Source organism: Grammomys surdaster, unplaced genomic scaffold (assembly GCF_004785775.1).
Source record: "Grammomys surdaster isolate TR1022 unplaced genomic scaffold, NIH_TR_1.0 367, whole genome shotgun sequence".
Classification (NCBI taxonomy): Eukaryota; Metazoa; Chordata; class Mammalia; order Rodentia; family Muridae; genus Grammomys; species Grammomys surdaster.
In genome coordinates, this window is record NW_021604786.1 from 3,741,865 (window position 1) to 3,766,143 (window position 24,279).

General features: G+C 43.8%; 1 protein-coding gene across 1 annotated transcript in view; it reads right to left on the reverse strand.

Moving 5' to 3' along the window:
• The window catches only part of Ank3 (ankyrin 3), a 316,865-nt gene that overhangs the window by 195,400 nt on the left and 97,186 nt on the right, over window positions 1-24,279 (reverse strand). Inside the window, exons 2-7 of the mRNA XM_028780242.1 lie at window positions 18,416-18,517; window positions 17,959-18,057; window positions 17,565-17,663; window positions 8,915-9,013; window positions 2,457-2,642; window positions 458-556 (exon numbers count right to left, since the gene is read on the reverse strand). Of these exons, the coding sequence (XP_028636075.1) occupies window positions 458-556; window positions 2,457-2,642; window positions 8,915-9,013; window positions 17,565-17,663; window positions 17,959-18,057; window positions 18,416-18,517 (684 nt within the window). The remainder of the gene's footprint in view (window positions 1-457; window positions 557-2,456; window positions 2,643-8,914; window positions 9,014-17,564; window positions 17,664-17,958; window positions 18,058-18,415; window positions 18,518-24,279) is intronic.

Genomic DNA, 24,279 nt, shown 5'->3' on the forward strand with positions numbered 1-24,279 from the left:
TGGGATCATCCACTGGAACACAGATAACCTTTCATGGCCACAAATCTCAGAGAAAAATGACTCTCTTCCCTCTAGTCACCATCAACTGCCAATAGCTTCTCAGGCAGTGCCAGGAGTGGGGCCTTGGGGGTTCCTCCCATACCCATGAAAGCAAACAAGTTCTAACACTTCTAGAATAGCTGACATGGACAGCCACATGTAGTTCCCAGCTGAAGGAACTGCAGTCACTTACATGTATTTTCTCTATAAGAGTTTATTATCTCTGCTCCATTCTGTTGACATACATGCCCAATCTTTGTTTACCTTCCCCTTTTAGGAAACAAGCATCCCTCTATTATAACGAGAGGTTATGTCAGGTAACGTAAAAAAGCCTGATTTCTCAATGACTGGAAGGTCATACTACCTATCAAAGCCACCTGAGAGTCTTTGAAGGTGCGGCGATTGGCCACGTACTCACCCGTGCAGTGAAGTCCACGGCAGCCGCTCGGTTCAACAGCAACGTGGCCACATTGATGTTCCCATAGTGAGCAGCTATGTGGAGCGGGGTGAAGCCACTCTGTGAAGAAAACACAACAAAACGGTCGGTTGATTCCTTCCAGTTCTTCCTATGCTCAAAATAAAAATGAAGGAGCAAAATATGCTGGGGTCCACATTCCAGTCCGTGCTGGGCTTTGGCTAGGGTCAACGGTTTGCAGGGTTTCTAAGGAAATTCACACTCATAGGCAGAGGGAGGGCCAGGAAAAACCCAGGGATGGAGACTGATGGATTAAGGAATCTATTAGGAGAACTGTCCAGAAGCCAACATGTCAAAAAACCTTATAATTCACAGTGGTGTGGCTCCGTTACAACTACTGTGTTAGGCAGGTAAAAGAAGTGGCCATGGAGACTCTTGAAAATAAATTTAATTAGCTTATACGACTATTCAGGTGAACCAACAGTAAACGTCCGTCTTAAGGACTAAAGTAATTTGGTGGATTGGCCTTTAGCGGTAATTATATTATACCATCAAGGTGATTTTTATAACAAGGAAGATCATGTTCTACAAAGAACCGAGATGCTCATCTGTTTGTTAGCACCTGCCTGTTCAGCAACTCAATTTTAAGGATGCTTTTCTGCCATGGTCATTTTACTTCCTTAAAAAAAAAAAAAAGTCAAACATGCAGCAATTCATTTTCCCCATCCCCCACCAAATCGGAACCTAAAAGAGGTGATGCGTGTCTAGTTTGTTAGCAAGTTTCTTAGCCATGCTAGCTCGTCACTGCCTCTCATGGAAGGTGGGTCGGGTGGCATCGTTCTGACAAAACTCTCCTGTTGCTGACACCACGGAGGGTAAGTGTCATGCAGAACCCTAAAGACTGAGTCCTGGAGGAGTGGAGCGACAGGGGTGTCTGCAGCTTTGGGTACAGCTGATAAGCATCAGAAGTATCAGAGGCCTTTGGTCTCTGTTACAATATTTAGAGGTTATTTTGAGGATTCCTAAATCTTCCTTCCCAATGCCGAGTTTAGCTGCAGAAAGCCCTGGCAATTAACCTGCTGTCTGCTCTGGCACATGCTCCTTCAGGGTCGGGGGGGATGGGTGAAGCAGGATTCTAGCCTACAGAAGGCAATGCAGAGAAGGAGGGGGCGGGGGATGAGGCAGCAAACCTAAGAAATGGAAAGCGATGAAGCAGATCCCGATTATACAAAAACAAACAAAACAAACAAACAAACAAACAAACAAACAACAACAACAAAAAATGGAGACAGATACGTAAATATACCTCAGTTGCTCTATTCACCACCATCTAGGTTAAAACATTGGGAGGCAAAGAGGAGGAAAAAATGAACGGTTAGTTCACTCCGTGACGTGGACGGCAGGAAGCTCATGGCAGCTACGGGAAGAAGATGGAAGCTATGATGGATGGGGACCGGGTGCAGGAAGAAAGCTAGACTCCACAAAGAACGGCTACACAGAGACCTAGCCCGTCCCCACTTGCCCCACTACGAACTTCCAAGCAAGACTCCGGGAGTCTTCGGTTGTGGCTCTTTCCCCCGAGGCAAGCTTTCCACAGCGCAACCGCCCTGGCTGTGCTGCCAATCACCGTAGGGATCAACCCCTTGGAAGTTTGCACACATGGTCAATAGCACTTTGTAGCTTAGCCCTCACGTTTGAGCTGCACTGTTCAATACGTCGTGAAACGGGAAGGGAGGAAACTATGGAAGCATGGAAATCCTTTTCTGAAATTGTCTCCCTTTTGGCATGCATAAGATGCCACGACACAACCTTCTGTGGCTTCTCAGGCTGAGGCATGGGGCGACAGCATTGGCTGGCTCGGGAAACATGTTCTCAATCCTTTTAGTTATGTCCTATGTTTCTTTTGGCACAAGCTTGCCAGGAGGGAGGCCGGGTGTTCCCGAAGGTTGCCCGTCTGACTTAAGACAGGGATGCCAGAGGATGCCGCGATCTGGGGTCCTACCTTTGACTCCACGTCCGCGTTGGTGTCGTTCTGCAGGAGCAGAGCTGCCGCCTTGGTGTCGTCTTTCCGGGCCGCGATGTGGAGGGCTGGGAGACGCACTTTTCCCTTCGTGTCGTTCTCGAGCAGGAGGGACACGACTTGGTCATGACCTTGTTGCAGAGCCACGGCCAATGGCGTGAAGCCGTCCTGCAAAAAGAAAGATGTGTCAAGATCAGCCACGTGGGTACTTTCTTAGGATTCCGATTGGATGGGCGACGACCAGTTTTTGTTTAGGGTTTGGCAGATTTAAAAAGCACATACCCACTACGTAGTTACTTCTATAATAACACATGTAATATGCACTCAAATGAAAAAAACCAAGAAGTTTCTATGAACTTTTTTCCTATCCAAGGCTATTAATTATACACTAATTGGAAAAAAAAATTAAAAATATGTAAAGGTGCTATGTAAACAGAAATGAAGTCCAAATATCAGTATACATGAGGCAATCTTACGGAACGGTATTGTCAAGTTCAATGTAGGCAAAGTTTACAAAGGAGATTTTAAATGAGGACTTCCTCATCAATACTTTAAAGATGAGGTAAGGACTCACTATGACCTAGCCTGTGTCTGAGGGAGAGCGCGGCCGTCGCCATATTAAGACAGGCCTATGTGAGAGGCTCTTGGCTTCTCTAAGCAGCAAGGGGAATTACACAGGAATCACGTAGTACCTGACTTTAATAGTTTGTTATCTCTTTTTTCTTTTTTCTTTTTTTTTCTTTTTTGTTTTTTTTTTCGAGACAGGGTTTCCCTGTGTAGCCCTGGCTGTCCTGGAACTCACTCTGTAGACCAGGCTAGCCTCGAACTCTCGAACTCAGAAATCCGCCTGCCTCTGCCTCCCAAGTGCTGGGATTAAAGGTGTGAGCCACCACCGCCCGGCAATAGTTTGTTATCTCAACTTGTGTATTTATAGGGACGATATGAGGTTGTGACTTACAAATACAATGGAATTCCGAAATTAAGTTACTAAGCATACATGCCATCTCAAATGCCCAGTGTTCTTATATTTTTGGTTGTGAGCCTAGCCTTTAACGGCTGAGCCATTTCTCCAGCCCGCCTAATGTTCTTATGGTGAGATCGATAGAAACATTTTCCTCTAGCAATTCTGGTCCGCACGACATGCTACGATAGTTGCCATGCCACGTGACAGATCCTCGCACGCCATGAGCCTCCTGTCTGACACGTGGACTCTTGGCCCAATACTTCCCAGTGTTCCCCGCTGCTGAACTGAGGGTGCCAGTGCTTCTGGGAGTTCAGTGAAATGGAATTCCAGAATCTATCTGGATGTTCATGTATATGCTACACACTGTGTTTATGCTCTGAAGCTCCCTGGGACTTGACAAAAAAGAGACAGGAATACATTTCACAGAGCTTTGTTAAATCGTGCCTGGTGTAGTGTTGCTGAGAGGAGAGAGAAATGACACAGGACAAAACACCCCAACAATGTCTCACATGGCCCTTCAACCATGGCTTCATTTCTGTTTACCCAAAGGAATGCTAAAAATGATTTTTATTGGTGAACAGATGGGCAATTTTTCTCATCTTTTTTTTTTTTTTTTTTTTTTTTTTTTTACTGTGGTCGTGGTTATTTCTGTAGTCCTCTGATACAAATATATCAGTAGAGCGTCAATGAGGCCGAGGAGGGGACTAGGTACCTGGATGCTAAGGAAGACATTCATCATTTGCTCCTTTGCTGGGAAAATGATAAAAGCCTACATCATTGTTGGACTGAATACATTTATATTCAAGGATTGCACAACATCAGACAAAGACTATCAGGGACATTTCTGGCCAGTTTCTTCCTGTGTGGATCCTATCCACGAGTTCCACCACTAACTGAGGGTGTGCGCAGGAATTCCTACTGGCTCTCTTCCTCCCTGAGACAGTACTTTCTTATGATTCTATTATGAAATCAGGAGGCAATGGGATGGCCTCTCTCTCCTCTCTCTATTTGGTTCCCACCTCCACTCCCTTCTATAGGATCTGGCTACCCATTTCTCTCAATTATACTACCCAAGAAAATCAGAAGGAAAAGGATATTTCTATAATTTTTAGTGAGATACCAAATCAGGGCTGAACCAAGATATCAGCAAGATGAGGTCATAGCTTCACTCTTATACACATAGAGTGCAGGATACAGCATGCTATAATTCAAAAAGATTACTTCTGATCTTTTAATGTAAGATTTTATAGATTAATGTATTATATATATTAATGTGTACTTAATATATATAAGATTACTCATTATATACATGAAGGTCTATGCAAGAATCATTTTCATAAACATCCCAGTGCACTTATCTATGCAAAGACATGATGGATGAACCAGACATTATCTCTGGAGGAAAATTTAGGGTTTCTCTTTTCATTGTATTTTGCGATTGAAACAGTTCTGGTGAGCTAAACTTGAGGGTCAGCGCATGCCAGGCAAGCACCCTACAGCTGTGTGTTCTTTCCAGGAACCCCATGCATTTGTTTTGAAGAGGCATGTGATAATAGAAAGTCTGTGTGAAGAGTCAATTCTGCACCCGTGGAAAACACTGAAGCAAGGTCAGAGTGGCGTTGACAGCCTAGGACGGCTTTGAGCCATAACAGAGTTCTGTCTAAACAAACTGTAAACCACAGAATCAGGAAGTACTTTGCACTAGAAAAGCTGCACGGCAGATAATCCGATTAGCACCAGTAAGAGCAGCCTTCTAGCATAAGCCAATTAAGGACCATCGGACCCCCCCCCACCCCCACCCCGCTTTGAGGTGTTAATTGCTAAACTTTGTGGCTCTGGTTTTTGCTTGACTTCTCAAGAGAAGTCAAATCAGGAAGGAAATGTGGCTAAACTTCTCGAGAGAAGAGCTTGGGCCTTGTGGGTACCAGCCACATCATCACCAGCGAGGGGTGAGAATGATGCTAACCAAGGGTTTAATGATTGCTTGTGCTGAAACAACCAAATTGAACCTCATGCTTCCGAGTGGCAAAACACAAAAGGGAGCAGCAACTGCAAACCATCCCATATGTAGAGCACAGGAATGAGAAGACGACTTCCTAAGCACAAACACCTCAAACCCTTGAGCTACAGCTCAGCAGAAGAGTGGGTGTTGGGCATGGAGTCCGGCCCTGAGTTTGATCCTTAGCATCTCCAAGAAGAAAGAAGAGAAAAAGAGATTGGGCCCATCTCCTAGTCATTTTAAAATCCTGTTTAAAAAATCTGCTATTTAACCTATCCTACAGTTGCCCTCCCTCCACGGAGCTCTGTCTAACGGACGCTACTGAGGATAGCTAATTGGAAAGCAACATTGCGTATTGAATGGCTAATGAACAAAAGACTTACTTGTATTGACTTTTCTTTGGGTCTCCAACACTAAGAGAATAGGAAGAGACATCACCTGAAGGATCAGCTGTTTGTGGCAAATCAGATCTTATCTAGATAGACTGTGAGGGCAACCTGCCTAAAGACACGACGTGACTTGTGTTAAAAGATAGGGGTCTCTCCTCTACTGCCTGCTCCATAAAACTAAAAAATGGCGCAGTGGGAAAAGAGCCTTAGAAAGTAGTCAGCTGTTTGTCCAAAGGTAGATAAGTCCACTGACTGAACTCAGCCTCCAAATGTGTGCTCATAGTCTGTTTATCTGGGTGTCACGGCACACAAGTGCCTATTTTGGTTGCTTTGTGTTCTATTTCTCCAGTCCTTCTGCGTTAAACAGGCTTCCTTGCCATGGAGAAAGGACCTCAACTTTGGGATATTCTTAGTCATGAAATTGTGCTTCATATGAGATATGGAAATTCTAGTGTTTGATTTTTTTTTACAACTATTCTCATTAATTTAATCATAATGAACCCTACCAAGATATTAAAATAACCCTAAAAAACAATAACGGAAGTTTGTGTTAGTTTCTTGTCAAATTGACACAAGCAAATGACATTTGAGAAGAGACGCTTCAATTGAGAAATGTCTTCCTCAGATTGGCTGACTGACAAGTCTATGCAAGCATCTTCTAGATTATTAATTGGTGTGGGAAAACCTAGCCTACTGTGGATGCTACCGCCCTGAGCTGTAGTCCTGGGCTGTATAAAAAACTAGGCTGAACAATCTCTGGGGAGTAAGCCAGCTATCAGCTTTCCTCTCTGGCCTGAGTCAGCTCCTGCCTCCAGGTCCCTGCCCTGACTTTCTTCCATAATAGACTATATGTATGAGGTGACATACCCTGTTCCCCTTACATTGCTTTTGGCCATGGTCTTTAATCGCAGGAAGTAAAAAAGAAAACGAAACTAAGACAAAGCTAAATTCCAAAAAGATAACATTTACTACCCCTTTAGTGTTTTTTCTTTTTTAAAGATATATTGATTTTTATTTTAGGTGTATAGCTTGCTCTGTTTGCACATGTACTATGGACCATGTGTATGTAGTATCCATAAGAGTCAGCAGAGGGCATCAGATCCCCCTGAAACTGGAGTTCCAGGTAATCATGCGTCACCTTGTGGGTGCTGGGAACACTACCTGGGTCCTCTGAAAGAGCAGGCCAGTGATATTAACCACATAGCCGTCTCTCCAGCTCAAAGTAACCATTTCTTGACTAGATTGAAGAATATTCTCAGATACACAATAGATTCTCATGATGAAATCCCAGACAGAAGGGAAGGGTACGAAGTGAGGTTCGAGGCAGTGATAAGAATGTGCCGGGTGTGGACATATCACTCCATCTGTGCTGTAGTCTTGCTCAGTTTCAATAATGCTGGGTAGCATACAGTCAGATGGGCATGCCAACATTCACTGATGAGTGCTCCCTCGGTGCATACATAGGCCTAGTTCAGTTTTTAGAGACTGTTACTGTGAGTTACACTAACAGTCCTGCATACTATTTTTATATTCTTTATCTGTAATAGAAAGTGTTGGCATTTCTTCTAGGCTCTGCCCCACAGTTACCTGGCAATGGCCAGGTATGCTGACTCACTGTAAAAGGGGCTGCTTGCCCCCTCCTCACTGTCTTGCTCTTCTTATTCTCTTCCCCCAACCTGTCCTTTTCTCTCCTCATTTCCCTCCCACCAACCTCCACATGTTCATAGCTGGCCTCCCCTCCCTTCTTCCCTCCCTCCCTTGTTCCCTCCCTCGCTCCCCTGTCTCTCACTCTCTCTCTCTCCATGCCTTTCTCTGTTTCTACTAACCCCTCAACTCCCCCCCCCCCATGCCCTAAATAAACTCTATTCCGGTCCCTCAGGGGGAAGGGATACCTCAGCATGGGCCCGCAGAGACACCCCATTCCCCCACACCATACCTCACAATATCCAACATATCCCTGGCTTCCTTTTCTTTTTTATAAAACACAACAGAATGTCTTTCCACAAATGACATAATCATTAACTTTTCGGAGGCCACCAGGTGCTCAGCACTGGTGCGACGCCTGCTTATCGGTTGCAACAATGTTGCAGGCTAGCTCTGGTTTCCCCTCCACAACCTTTTCCCCTTTAAACTCAAGGCCCAAAGACCGGATCTTCTTTCCCTGATAAGAGTTCATGCCTCATTGGTCATCTGGTATATGAAGGGTCTCTTCATTCATTTGCTGGGCTTTCAGGAAGGCATTAAAGTCAAAGGCTGGGTGAGAAACATCCAGTCTCGCATACCCTTCCTTCTTTCCTGTGCCACTTAGAAGTCACACCAGCCTCCTGGCCAGAGTGGTGGCTTTGCAGTGAGCTAATGGGCTACCTACTAGGGTTCATTATTGAATTAAAAGTGAAGAATGTGCAAGCAACACATTTCCTGTTAGCAACAGCTTTCCAGTGACATGTTTGATCAGTGATGACAGTGCCCAATGACAGATTAAAAAAAAAAATCTACATTTTAGACAGTACCAGAGGCTTACATCATTTTCATTTTTAAGTAGTTTTTCTATTCAAGACTGTAGAAGATATTCCCCACAAAAAATACCACTGTTATTGGGTAGTTAAATGTGTATAATAGTCTTATTTGGAAGTATGGATTAAGTATAATTAGTTAACTTCATATATATATATATATATGTATGTATGTACATATATTCAATTATTGTAATTAGCCTAACACTAATCTGGAACCCTCCCCCCACATTTATGGTTATTATTCATTAAAACAATGGTTGCCTTGGAGGCAAGAAAGCAAAAATTATTATTAATAAAATACGTTAAGAATTAAAATGATAGCTTAATTATAGGGTAGACCAGGAACTTGAGCAGATAAAGAATATCTGTACAATGAGAGAATGTTCAAAGACTAAAAATAGAGTTCCTAGGGCATCTCATAAAAAAGTCAACACGTTAAACACCCAACAACAGCGGTAAGAAAATTCTTACAGCAGCCATAGAAAGCCTAGTGAGAACATTCTTAGCTCTAGGCTCCCCAAGATGTCTTTCGGACACACAAGATCAACTATGGAAGAACGGAGGGTGCTCACCTCTGTGGCCAGGCTTTGGCTGGCACCATTGTCCAGAAGAAACCTGACGACTTCCAGGTGGTTCTCCTGGGCCGCCATATACAACGGCGTGAAGCCATTCTGCAAAAGAAAAAAACCAAGGGTCCTGTGAGCTGCTCTGCCGAGCTGGCACTGAACATACGTATTCTGAGCAGTGCTCGCAGAAAATGACATCGATAATCCTTCATTGCCAACATTTACAGTCATTAGAGAACCGAGCGCAGCAGCCCTTACCTCGGTCATTATATAAGTGTATGTAATTCATGACTAAAATCACAATTAGACTGCTAGTCGTACAAGCGTAGAGTTGGTATTCACAGCCAGTAGTCTTAAAGAAACTTCTAGCAATTTATGCACCATAGGTGAACAAGCATACTTGTGTATCCTCACGTGTTTGAGGTACTACCGTGAATGAAATGATTTACTGGCTGCTGCAAGGATACAGAGGAAAATGGATTCAGCTGTTATGCTCCAAGCGTCAATCGTCTACTGCAAATAAAGATGTAACTGTTTTCATATAAAAGTAGGCATTTTCAGAGAGTTCCAGCTTGGGAAGGAAGTTATTTTAACTTCCAATTGCTTCAAACATATGACAGATGTTATTTCACAGACCAAAGAAAGACTCGCATGCAAAATAGTATGGCTGAGCATAACTGCTTCCCACAACTACTTCCCCACTTCCTTTTCTTTGGAGACAAGGTCTAATGTACCATAGGTTGGCCTAGAATCTACTATATAGCTGAGGCTAGCCTTAAACTTCCGATCCTTTACCACCCAAGTGCTGAGGTCACAGGTGTGTTATCCCACTGTGCCTGGCTCCCTCTGTGGTTTAGGGCTTGTGATGGTTCCTATATGGTTGGCCCAGGGAGTGGCACCATTAGGGGGTGTGGTCTTGTTGGAGGAGGTGTGTCACTGTGGGCATGGGCTTAAGACCCTCATCCTAGCTGCCTAAAAGTCAGTATTCTGCTAGCAGCCTTCAAATGAAGATGTAGAACTCTCAGATCCTCCTATACCATGCCTGCCTTGACACTGCCATGCTCCCACCTTGATAATAATGGACTGAACCTCTCAACCTGTAAGCCAGCCCCAATTAAATGTTGTCCTTTATAAGAGTTGCCTTGGTCATGGTGTCTAGTCACAGCAGTAAAAACCTAACTAAGACAGGGCTTCTTGCCTTTCTAGCGTAAGTTTCCAGAGAAACTGGTCTTTTCCAAAAGTCACATTCCTATTCACTTTTTTTTTCCACAATTTTTGATTCCTAAAAATATGTGCTTATTGACACTGAATTCTCACTCCATAAAACTCATCCTTATGAAATATACAGTTCAGTGGGGTTATGTGCTCATAGAACTGGGAGGAGAGCCTTGCTGGGCAAGAACCACTGGGAGATGCTGACCACTAATCCTTCACCCGGCACCTGTTGGTACCAATTTTGACATCTGCCTTTTTCTACAATCTTGGCAACCACCCATCCCTGTCCTGTGTTTGTGGCTTTGCTTACTTCGGACATTTCATATGAATGAGATCACACAGTATGTAGCCCCGAAGGGTCTTACTCGCTTTCTGCTATCTGTGCTGATGAAATGTTTTTTGTGCTTCCCTCCCTTACAAGAATGTTCCAGTTTCAATACCAAATGCTCCCTCAGGGATGATAGTTGAAGAAACCTCAACGGATGTTGTCAAAGGGCTCTCTTACTCTTTCACTCTGTCTAGGTTCTCCTTCCTCTACTCCAGTGATCAGTTTTCCAGAACTCTCTGTCTCCTCTTTAGCCTTCCGTTCTCAAGGGTCCCCAATCCAAAGCCAATAAGCTCTTTGGAAACTTGCTTTCTTAATTCGAGTAACTCCAATTATATAATATACATGTTATCTACTAATAAAGAATCTACAAGTATCTTTTGAAGAGACTGCCTAAAAAAATCTTGCCACTAGACTGGCCCAGAGGCATAAGGCATCTTTCCCATAATTCATGGTACCACCATGGGGCAGCCTATAACTATCACACGTGTTGGTCAGAAGGCACTTGGACCCAGGGGATGGCCAGATTTGAGAAAGATGCTTCTTCTCCATTTTCATATTTGTTTAAAAATTAGGAAAACATCAAAACAGAGCCAGTTAAGACAGGAGCATCCTGGAGCTCAATTTACATTTTCTTCTTGTGACAACAGTAGATTGAAGTCCCCCAGGGAAGGGCAGCTTAAGATACAGTCAGTGTGCTATTTAAAATCTGATTTTATCTGTTATCTCTGATACCTTCTGCGCTCAGTGTTTATATCGGGGCTATGATACGCATGCAAATCTGCAGACTAAGAACTTTGTCTCCATGCTCCATCACACTCAACCTGACACAGGAAAAGAAAAACAAAAAAACCAAACAAACAAACTCCACAAAACTACCTCAGATCTGAGGGACATCCCTTCCTAAGTGTTCTTCATCGTGGCCAACTACTACACAGTAAAGTATGTCACTGAAGCTTCTGTGACACTAAATTCTGTGAAAGTCAGATTAAAAGTCAAATGTCAGGGGCATCTATACCAGTCACCTACCTGTCTGACTGTGAGAATCTGGTTCTTATAACACAGGGGACATCTGGATGTGGGGTAAACCCTTAAGGGTACCCCAGGGATCACATCTGACGTATTTTGCCCTTTGTTAAAACAAGTAAGAAAACTTGTTTGTTCAAAATACGTCCATAGTCAAAATACTACCAGAGACAAAGCCTCCCTGTATAAACACAGTCAGCTATGCTTTTGGATGCAGTCAAGGATGAGAGAGAAAAGGGAAAGTTGGCGATTTTACCCGAGCAGTTTCTTTATCTTAAATGGTAAATGCTGTGTATTGCTGTTGTAGTCAGTGCAAAACACTGAAGGGTTAAAAAGAAATAAATTCTTTACAATTACAATTTAATTAGCCAATGCTGTGTGTGTGTGTGTGTGTGTGTGTGTGTGTGTGTGTGTGTGTTTAGGCTAGTCTAGTTAACCAGCTTGCTCTGAGGATTCGATGCCCCCGTCCTGTGTGCTGGGGTTCCAGGTAGACTATCATTCCTGCCTGGCTTTTATGTGGGGTGCTGAGAATTCTGACTCTTTCTCTGTTGAGTCATGTCCACAGTATGGTATGGCAAAGAGGTTATGGGAATGTAAACTCTTTTAAGGAAGGATTAAAAAATTGTTAAGACATGAGATAAAGGTAATGACCAAAATTCATTTAAAGTAAACAAACGAACAAACAAGAATCCTGAAACAGCAACACAAAATAAAATGCAGGGCTAGAGAGATGGTTCAGCCAGAAAAAGCTAAGCTCACAACCAAAGGAAAACAAAACAAAACCTATACTTTTATCTATCATGCTCAAATGCACAAGAACACGATTCCAGTGCTGACCTGTGTCATTGTTATTAAGGTTCAAGGAGCAGAAAGGGAGGGCAGTGTTTGGGATGAGAATAAATAGAAAGATTCAAGAGGGGAAGGGATTCTCAACTATTTCTTTTTAAAGATAGGAAGGAAATATTCATATTATAATTGTTATTATTGTGTGTGTATGTGTGCACGTATGTATCTGCTTACACATACATGTGTACATGTGAAAGTTAAGGGATAACTTATAAGAGTCAAGTTCTCGCTTTTGACCACAGGGTCCTGGGGTTGACCTGAGGTCCTCAGTCTCAGCAGGGGGTACCTTTATGACTGAATCATCTCACCGGTACTTTCCAAACTGTTTCTTACATTTGAAAAAGAAAGACTTTATAGGTGAAATCTCACTTAGAGACCCTACCGTTCTCCCTTCCTCCATCTCTCCCCCCACAATCTAGAACTCGTGATCCTTCTGTCTCAGCCTCCCATGTGCCGAGATTACAGGTGTGTTCCTGCACACTGGTCTATCTTTCTTGAGTGTGAACATTACCATGTTTTATGTGTTAGTACATGAATAAAATTTCCACTTAAAAAAGCATTTTATTCATTCATTCATTTATTTATTTATTTGGTTTTTTGAGACAGGGTTTCTCTGTGTAGCCCAGGCTGTCCTGGAACTCAATCTGTAGACCAGGCTGGCCTCGAACTCAGAAATCCGCCTGCCTCTGCCTCCCAAGTGCTGGGATTAAAGGCATGCGCCACCACCCCCCGGCTACATTTTGTTTATTTTAAGACAGTGTTTTATGTAGTCCAGGCTGGCCTCGTACAGATGACCTTGAACTTCTGATCCTTCTGCCTCTACCTCCCACATGCTGGGACCAGAACCATGTACCATCATAGACAGTTTATGTGATGCTAGGATGGAACACAGGGCTCTAGGCATGCTTAGCAAACGCTTGATCCATTGAGCTACAGTGTCTTCTTCCAGGCCATTACTGTCTTTTGGTCTATGTAAGGTTCCTCCTTAAGAATTGCACAAACTTCTGGTTCCAAAGCATGGTCACCTCACTGTTCCTTCTAGCCACAGCAGGGCTCAGGAGGCACACGAGGCCAGGTTTCCAGATAGAGGAGGAAGTGTGTGTGTGTGTGACGGGGATCCCCAGGCACAGCTGCAAGGAGAGGGACTTCACAGGCTCCGTTCTCTCTTTTACGGCATCATCAGTGTGGAACGTGTATAAATTGAAATTAAAACGGATTTGGGCTTCATTCATCTAGACCGCAGTTTTCCCACTTACTGCTGGCAGGTTCATGGCTACGGCTGCCCTCGGGCATAATCAGGAATGTGTGCAAGATCTGAAGGAGATATTCTGATTGGAAACGGATTCAAGACTCTTCCTACTATCTCATCGCTCGCTGCTTCCTGCTCCCTATTTTTCAATAGACAAAACTGCAGCAGTGTTTGTGTGTGTGTGTGTGTGTGTGTGTGGTGTATGATGCAATCCTTTGAGATGGCTCAGCAGGTGAAAGGTCAATCCCAACAACCTGAGTTGGACCCCTGGGACCCACATGGTGAGAGGAAAGAACTGATTTGGTCACTCGTCATCTGACTTCCAGGTGTGTGCGCTAGCTCACGCATGGCCTCTCCGCCCACAAGAATAAACCTGACTAAAAGAAAATATTTAAAGCACACGTTTCTCATTTTCTTCTGTAGTTGGCTAGTTCATATCTCAAAGTATATTTGCTAAACTTTAATTTTATTTTGTTCCTTTCTGTAAAAGCATTATTGTTCAAAGCGAACTTCTCACAGACAACGGGACAAGAGTTCAAATCCAGGGAAGTAACAAGGGGAGCTGTCAGGAGCCATAATAGGACAAGCTAATAATTAGCAGTTGATCATCCTGAAATGCTGGCCTCGGATTATTATCTGTGACAAGTGTGCCACATCAGCAAGGCTGTGCTGGACATATTTTAGGAAAGATCCTGCTATTAATATGCTTTTCCTATTATTACTATTATTATTAAACATACATAACAATCACTAATTAATAGCACTCCCCTTTGGAGCAGATCTCTGCAGACCCACAAAGATGTACTGTCTCGTAGTGATGCTATCTAGACAAATAGATGACTCCTTAAGTCTTAATGATGATCCTATAAGAATTGCTAAAATTATATCAATGATTATTTAGCTCTTTTTATAGTGGGACTGGTATTATGTCCCTTTCTGATAGTCAAAACTGCAATAAGAACTCTGCCAGTCTCCGAAGTGTCATCAGTTAACAGCACTTAGATAGTAACCAGACTCTCTTCTGCTCAGAGCACATTCCAAGAGGTTGTAAAACAATTAACGAAAGGTCACTAAAAGGGAACTCACAATTTATTATAGGTGCTAGGACAGAAGAGAAAATATTGCCTGGGTTTATCTATACAAAACTTCACTAATTTCTTAGTTATAGTTTTAACCCTTCAGTGAACCTGTGGAGCTAGACAGGTGATGGATGTTTAGCCAGATAATTACTCCTAATGGATACGCATGTAAACATTCTGTGTTGTAAACTTCTATTTCAATTATGATTTGAATTTTGGTGTGAACTTGTGATGAACTTTGTAACATGTGATCAGGAACTCTGAATGATGTACAAGACAAAGGGACGTTCGTTAGCAACTCACTTTTCTCTTTCTCACTCACTTCTCTTCACTTTCTCACTCTCACCTCCCTTTCTCTCTCCCACTCTTTCTGTCTCTCTCTCTGTCTCTCTGTCTCTCTGTCTCTCTCTCTCTCTCCCCTCTCCTTCTTTCTTCCCCTCTTAGAATTTCCCCACTTAGAATTTTTCCTTTGTTAGAATTTTTTCCTTTTCGTCACTTAGGACCTTCCCACTTTTCCCCTTAGATAGCTTTAATAGAAAATTTCTTATACTTGGTAATAAACCATAATAACTTTTCTAAGTGTCTTTTCTTCCTGAGACCTCAAACTAACAGACCTAAGTTAGAGCCTGGCAGTGCCTGCAGAGAGAGTACTAAGGATATTTGCCTAATTCTCTGCTGTCCCTGGGTTGAGGTGTTAAGTGCCAGAAACTGAAGTTTCTGGACAGAGGATACCAGAGAGCAGGGCAGCTACAGTAGCCTCACCCTAGGTCTTACCCACTGCCTATGCTCTTCCCATCCCCTTCAGCTGCCTCAAGAAGAACCGACCGACTGGAGGAGAAGAAAGAAGATCATCTTCTCCTCCCACCAAGCCGGGCTGGCTCCCAGTAGGGAGTGAATGACCGAGAGACCCTGCAGTTGCAAGCTAAGTGTTTTTAACTTTGAGGGACCCTTCCTCTGCCTCCTGAGTGCTGGTAGATTAAAGGCATGTGCCACTGCTACCCAGTTTTAAATTTATTTTTTAAAAGTGTGTTGAGACTTTCTCTCAAAGGTCAAAGACAGACTTTTAAAACTAACAATAGTCGTGAGGTGTTTTCAGAAATGCAAAAAAAGATTAAATAAAGGGTCGGGGCCAGGGCTCATTGGCAGAGTTCTTGCCTGGCATGACCAGGGCATCCAGTTTAATCCGGAAAAACTAAATGATGTGTGATTTTGTGTGAGGTTCGGGGAGGGGTTGACAAAGTTGAGCTTTTCCAATAGAAAGATGTCACCTTGGCCTCCCTCGCCGCTTTTGGTTCTGCGCAGCATGAATCTCACAAGAAGCACTTGAGAACTCAAAAATCTCACTGTTTTCACATAATATTTTGGTTTTCAGGTTATTCCTCATCAAACACCCACCCTAATTCTTCCCATATTTCTTATCCCGAGGCTGCTGGAGAATCCCAACGTTATATTATAACCATGGGCTCCATTGTCTGCTAATATCACGTTCCCCGACTTCACTAAATCCTTCATCTTTGGCAAAATTGCAGGGTTGTTCTATCACCAATACATACAGTGCTTTTCACTGAGGAGGAGCCACTGACAAGTGACAGATGCTTCACAGGCCAAAAGAGGTTGTCCTCTGTTAAGGTTTGGTATTGTAATGCTAAGTGCGGGGCCGGGGAGAGGGGGACAAGGCCTAGTTGTCCTAGAGATGAGAGAGTTCCCAAATAGACCCCAAGTTATTTCTGATTGGTGAATGAAGATGCCAGCAGCCAATAGCTGGGCAGAAGAGATATAGACGGGGTTTAGGGTTCTCGAGTTTGGGCTCAGAGGAGAAACTAGAGGGGGAGAAGAAGGTAAAAGAGGAGGAGGAGAAGCCACCATGGGTTAGGAGTCATGAAAGCATGGCCCTGAGGGCTGGCCAATTGGAGTTAAGAACAGCCCAGATGAAACATGGTTGAGTAATAACTCGGGGTTATCCATAGGAAAGTAGATTTTAATAGCACAGAGAGAGGGTAGACATCTGTCCAGCTCTAGTGCTGATTAAGTTTATTGTAAATATAAAGGCTGTGTGTGGGTTTTATTCAGGAACTAAAGGGTTAAATGTGGAGTAGAAACCCTGGGTTGGAATTTAAAATGTCTGCAACAGTCCTCTGTGGACGCTGTGTCTGCTTTGCTGTACAGCCTTGGATGGATGCTAGGCTAATGTCACTGATTGGATGACGAGTGCCTGCTATTTTAAACCAGCAAGGTTCAAAAGCTACTTTTTTTCCCCCAAAGACTAAGATTAAGATAGCAGGTAGTCTATGGTGCTTTTCCTAGGACCTCGTGACTGTCTACAGACAGAGATGATTGGAAGAGTCACATTCAGCACAACTAGTAGAAACATTTTAAAGTTTGGGGACTTTTAAAAATTCTGGGTTTTTGTTTTGTTTTGTATTTTATTTGTTTCAGAAAACAACAATTCTTTCTTAGTAAAGAAGGGTTAAGCAGTTACCCCACCCCCGACGCCCCAGTGCCCAACTAATAAAGCATCACGGATCATGAAAATCCAGAAGCCTTTTCTTATTTATATGTTTCCTCATTTCCCATGTCAACTAGCAACACTGAGAGTGGACCCAAGCTAGATGCCATCATAAAATAGTATAAGAGACCCCATTTCAAACATCTGCTGAACATTTGTGTGTGACTGCCAGTCACGGCCTTTTGTAGACTGACCTTTCACAGGTGGACCACGGTTGAAAATTCTACCTCTCGCAACACAAATTGTAGATGAAGATACATTTAAACTCTAGGATTGATCATAACTACTTGATAAAGACAGGCCTGTAAGGGATGGGCCCTTAGCTGACGTGTAACTCAAGCAAACGCTTGGTCATGAAGTCTTATTGGTAAATAATGGTAAAGTCCTTTGCAATACGGTTGTAAGTTCACCTGAGATTGCGCGTTGACGTTCGCTCCGTTTGTAACCAAGACCTTAACCACTTCGGCTTGCCCAGCCAAAGATGCGATGTGTAAGGCTGTGTTTCCTTTCTGTGAAACGAGAGGGAAGACGCATGAGCATAGCCCGTTGTTCAGTGCCTCTGGGATGCACAGATGATGAAGCTCATGAGAATGATACTCTTTTTTTTTTATTGGATATTTTATTTACATTTCAGATGTAATGCCCTTCCCCCCCCCCCACACACACCTGGGAACTCCCTATCCCATCCTCCCTCCTCCTGCTTCTATGAGGATATGCCCCCACCCACCCTTCCTTCTTATGGAGGGTTGACCCTTCACAGAACCAGATAAGTGTCACCAAAGGCACCCAGCCCGTGACACTGACCTTTGTGGCTGCATCGACGTTGGCTTCCCTCTGCAGCAGCTCGGAGACCACTTCCACGTGGCCTTCTTTGGAAGCAAGATGGAGTGCATTCAACCCGTTCTGATGGGAAGAGAAAGGAGAGTGAACTGAAAACAGGGTTCTCAACAGTCCACAGCCCGCCACACACTTCTCCGTTAACCGCTTGCCAGTGTCCCCCATGTGTGCACAACACTGGAATGTAGAGTGCAAATAAAATGTGAAAACTAGGGAGGGTGGCCTGTTACTATCAGTCATATGTCACTGTATGGCATCCCTTTGACGGAGACTAATACGACAGCATTGGGTGGGCAAAATTTAACAACAACAAAAATCAACCCCCTGACAGGTAGAGGAAGGTCCTGCCAATAGCTAGCGCAAACTTTAAGGAATCTGCGAGTTTCAGTGAAAATACCAAACCAGAACAATAACCACAACTGACCTGGTTACAGATGTTGACATCCACCCCATTTTTGATGTAGTCAAGGGCCTTTTCCAGGTGCCCCGCCCGAGCTGCTCTCAAGTAACTTGCGTTGGCATCAGACTAAGAAGAAAGAAGAAAAAGCATTATGGTTATTATGGCATTATGGTGTACAGGTACCCAGCCATACCCAGCCAATGGTACGAAACGGGAGGAAGGCACTGGACTGTTTTATATGGAAACACTATAACATTTTTCAATAAGTCAAGAGGAATAGGGCAAACTCTTTGGCTCAGAAATTAAGAGCACTGGCTGTTCTTGCAGAGGACCCAGGTTTGAGTCCCAGCACCCGTAAGGCGGCTCACAACCATCTGTAACCGTTTGAGGGGACCCAATGCCTTCTTCTGGCATCTGTGGGCACCAGGCACACACGGTGCATATGCACATACTGACACGCAGGCAAACACTCACACACACACTCATAGAAAAGTTCCAAGCACACCAATTTATCCCTTCTGAGATATCCCAACTTATTCTGCATTGAGATTGATAATTTCTCATGAAATGTCACCACCTTAAATCAATGGACAATCTCCAGGGAAACGGCTCTGTCATCACAGTACGAAGACCCAGATACTCTCCAACAGAAGTTCACCACCAGTTACATAGTCACAGATTCATCTCAGCCAGTCTTCCCAAAGTAAGAGGCATGTTACCTCCTCTCACACTGCCCAGCAGGCTGGTAAGTTTTCAGCTGCCAACTTCCCACCATGGTGCCTATGGGATTCCATCCTGTGTTAAGGGCAGGACCCCATCCAGTGTTAAGAGCCTGTTTTTTTTCCCCCGTATGAAAATCATGCAGCCAAGACATGTTTTCCTACAGATTTTCCTACATGTTTTCAGGCCAAGTTGAGGCCACAGCCTGGAGAAGTCTCTCAGGCATGGCATCCAATATCTAAACACAGCAGAAAACGAGAAGAATGGTCACTCTCTGAATACTACCTGTTTCTAACACAAACAAAGGCTGGGGAAGCCACCAGCAACAAGAGAGGAGAGCACAGTGGTGGAAAGAAACCTCAGCAAAGATGGGCCAGAAAAATGCAGGAGGAAGCCTGTCGGATGCATCGCAACCCAGAACAGGTTTTCCTAAAACTGCACCCAGAAACATCTCCCCACCAGTTCAAAATGCAACCATGCAGAAAAAGGCTTCTAAGAAGACTACGTCTCTAACCGCATAGCGACCACCTTCTTCAAAGGCCCTTGTCAAATATCTCTCCACTTGGGAAGCCTGGTCAAGATGCTTGGGGCTCCCAACAAACACATCCATTCCACCTAGTGTTGGGTGCTCATGACACAAAAGCATTGGTTTTAAAATACCCATCCTTTCCCCCACACAGAACCATAAGCCCCTCTGGGGCAAGCCAGGGCGGATTAGGAACCATGAGCCTGGGAAGCCACCAAGATGGTGGCCTTTCAGGAGCACTCATTCAAGCCTGGCTCTGTAGCCAAGATGAAGGAAGTTCTAGCCTGTCAAAGGATCACTGGTTCTGTGGTGTAAAAAAGTGAGCATTGATTTGTTAGGGTTCTCCCAAAGAGAGGCCAACACCCCCAGGAACCCCATCACCCCCCCCCATGTCATAGTAAGCCTCATTCTGGGGAGATATCTCTTATATGCCATCTTCTTAGAAGTTGCACCACTAGTAATATTTTGATTTGAGTGGCCCTGCTGTGGGATCCACTCTGTTCACTGTCCAATGCATACTACCTTTGGTGCCCTGTGCCACTAACACTCCTTTGTGATGACTAAACACGGTTCCAGAACTACCATTTGTCCAGAGGGCTATCCCTTTCTCAGAAAAAGCAGCTGTCAATCAATAAAACTTCTTACTCCAAAACTATAATGTTAAGGAGGTGCCAATCTTGGGCCCTCTTGGGTTGGCATATGCAAGGAAGAGACCCTGTGTGTGACGTCCATCTTTCTATTCTCCTTTAACTAACAGCAACCTGGACATACAGGTGCCTGTAAAGGTTTTGTAACTGAATCAATAAATACATACTTTGTATAGAAATAACTAAACTTTTTTTTTATTATTTTAGAACAGTAGAAGAGGCTTCTGTGGCAATAACAGCTGCAGTCACCCAATTTGGCTTGAGATTCTGCCATGCCACCAAGATGGATACCAGAAATGAAACACTGTGACAGAGCCAGGGTGTTCAGAGAACACTATAGTATTATCAGAAAGTTGATATCTTAGGGTTCTATTGCTATGAAGAGATACCATGACCACGGCAACTCTTATAATGGAAAACATTTAATTGGGGCTGGCTTTCAGTTTCAGAGGTTTAGTTCATTATCATCATGGCAGCAAGCATGGCAGCGTGCAGGCAAACATGGCGCTGGAGGAGCTGAGGAATTCTGCATCCAGATCCATAGGCAGCAGAAGGAGACTGTGTGCCACACTAGGAGTAGCTTGAGCATAGGAGACCTCAAGGCCCGCCCCCACAGTGACACATTTCCTCCAACAAGGCCACGCCTCCTAATAGTGCCACTTCCTATGGTCAAGCACTCAAATGCAAGAGTCTATGGGGGGCCATTCCTATCAAACTACCACAGTTGGTTTCTTTGGTGATGAGTGAAAATTACGAATTAACATTCTCCTTTTAACTGTCACAGGCTGTGCTGGCTACTATGTCAACTTGTTACCCAAAATAGAGTCATCTGAAAGGAGGAAACCTTAATTGAGAAAATGCTTCCATAAGATCTGTCTGTCAGGCATTTTCTCAATTAGTGACTCATGTGGGCGGGCCCAGCCCACTGGGGGTAGTGTCATCCCTGGGCTGGTGGTCCTGGGTTTTATAAGAAAGCAAGCTGAGCAAGCCCTGAGGAGCAAGCCAGTAAGCAGCATCCCTCCATGGCCTCTGCATCAGCTCCTGCCTCCAGGTTCCTGCTCTGCTTGAGTTTCTGTTCTAACTTCCCCCAGTGAAAGACTCTCCCCAAATCATGGTGTTTCATTGCAATAATATAAGCCCTAACTAAGACACACAGATGTTGAGCTCTTCATCCCAAGATATATGGACTTATGTAACTGGGACTAAAGGAGAGAGAGAGAGAGAGAGAGAAGAAGGGAGGAGAAAGAGAGCACAAGAGAGCTGTACAGGTATATGAGGGTGAGTTTATCTATTCTATGGCTTGTCTTTATTCTTAAATAGCACTATATAACAACTACTTCCATAGAATTTACTCGATAGTAGCTAATTACTAAAATAAAATCATATTTTGCCTTAAACATGTACACAGGGTAGATAAGGAGAGAGGGGGAGGGGGAGAGGAGGGAAAAAGAGGAAGGGGAGAATGTGTGTGTTAGAGTTCAGATCAGTCAAACAATTCACAGGGATTCCTCTACTGTGGGAAGGTGGGCTTTTTAAGTTCAGATAGAGCCAGCAGCGCAAGGATGACTCTCTGTACAATAACCTCTGACCCATGTGGCCACTTGATGGCTTATCGGTGGGTCTGCATGGAAAGGCTGTGCTGTTGTGCTGACACAGGACCGCCATCAGCTGGCCTGCCCGTCTCAGCTGCCAGCGGCAGGAACTGTGAGCTATGTCTGCATTTGGTTTCTGACTCGGGTAGCTAAAAACTGCAGCTTGGGAGTCTAAAAGGAGGTGTGACAACTCAAGGGAAGGGGTCTCTGAACCTATTCCAGATTTTAAAAAAAGATCTGGCAATTCTGTGTGTGGCCCATTTTTCTTAAAAAATAAAAATAAAAAAAAGTAAAGTCTTCCCAAGATTCTAAAGTGAAACACACACAACTAGTTTGAGACGACTCTTCTAATTCTGAATTTCTTTTGTTTTAACCTATCTGAGGTATGGTACTAGTCTCTCATGAGACTAGTAAAAGTTGCCAACGGTTTTCCTTTAGATAATGCACATGGTCAACCTTTGTTTGAGGATGCCATACTATTTTGCACTGTGTGTGCTGGATAGTGTTTGTGGGTTTGGCACATTATGACTTTCTAACGTAAAACGTACTTACATAGCACTTATGTGACATTAGCGGTAAGTAGCCTATCTGGAGTACGTGGATGCTATGCATAGATTCCATACAAATAGTCTACCATTTTATATAAGGAACTTGAGTTCCAAGGATCTTGGAATAGATAGGGATCTTGGAAACAACGCCCTTTGGACACCATGAGAGGGATGTCCATATTGCATTTGTGTATGTAATTTAGACCCCATTTTATGTATCTCAGGAGGCTAGGGTTTTGTTTTCTATTGAAGAAAATGATACTGCATTGATGACATGCTCTTTAGTAGGGCTGGTGAGACAGTTCGGTGGGCTTGCAACCAAGCCTGACAACATGAGTTCAATTCCAACTCCCGGCAATTGTTGTCTGACTGCCACATATACACAGCAGCAGGTGTGACACACACCCCCCACCTCAAATAAACAGAAAAATATATAATAAAACCCTTCCAGTGCACATTCTTCCAACTGCTTCTTTTACCGAGATACCCTGGTACCGACCCCTTCTTTGAGTTGGCTTATTCGCAGCCTGAGAACATCAGGAGACTCAGGAAGGGACCGCAGTTATCTTCCCTGTTCCCAGCACTTGGTCACGCCCTTACGACTGTCACAGGAGAGCAATCAGCTTAGGTATTTGAAGGGGATGGTCCATGAGGGAGAAGCCAGAACACAGGAACAAAGACAGCCCTGAAGAAAAATGTTAACTCAGGGCATAAACTTAGTTAAAGTTCACGGAGTATCTCATTTTTCCCCTCTCAACCATCTGAAAGCGACTCAGTACATCATCCTGCCTCACATACGCTGTGAGCACTGACTGCATGTGAGAAGCCACGCCAGTTCTTGGCATGTGCAAAGGGGGGGTCTCATTTACCTTTGTCATGGTATCATTTGTTCTCTTCCGAATCACCTTATATAGGCAGGATAGAACAGCTGACTTTGAACTTGATGCCATAGTCTGATAAACTCATTATAAGACAAAAATATTATAAGTTGGAGAGATTCTACATAGCCTACCATACATTCTAGGTTTAGCAGGACGGTATCCTAGCGACGCAGTATCCTAGCAACACATTGTCCTAGAGAATTCCCAGTGGTTCACCCTTGTGATCAAGTGGCTGAGTGAGATCCGTGGTTCACTGCCATTGTATTTTAAGAACGTGCTAGAGTGCATGTGGCTAGCCCAGAAGAAAACCCAAGTTAAACACTATAACTATCATTTTTGCTGATTGTAGGTAGCTCTGAAGCCTCATAGACATGAAAAATGGCGTTAAGTTACTACGTCTGGATCCTCTGTCACACCTGTGTATTATTGTTTTCTTGACATTAAGAATCTCCATACCGCTCCAAAGTAGGCTTACTCTCCCATGTAAACTCTTAGCTCCTCACATAATCAGGGTTATCCTTAACATAGGCTACAGGCTCGTTCCCCCCATCTGCCCTTCCCTCCTTCCCCTTTCTTTCTTTCCTTCTTTTTCTTTCTTTCTTTCTTTCTTTCTTTCTTTCTTTCTTTCTTTCTTTCTTTCTCTCTTCCTTCCTTCTATCTTTCTTTCTTCTTTCTTTCTTTCTTTCTTTCTTTCTTTCTTTTTTCTTTTCTCTTTCTCTCTCTCCTTCCTTCCTTGTTCTTTCCTTTTTCCTCCCTTCCTCCCTCTCTCCCTCCCTCCATCCTTCCCTCCCCTCTTTCCTTTCTTTCTCTCTCTCTTCCTTCCTTCCTTCTATCTTTCTTTCTTCTTTCTTTTCTCTTTCTCTCTCCTTCCTTCCTTGTTCTTTCCTTTTTCCTCCCTTCCTCCCTCTCTCCCTCCCTCCATCCCTTCCTCCCTCTTTCCTTTCTCTCTCTCTCTCCCTCTCTCTCTCTCCCTC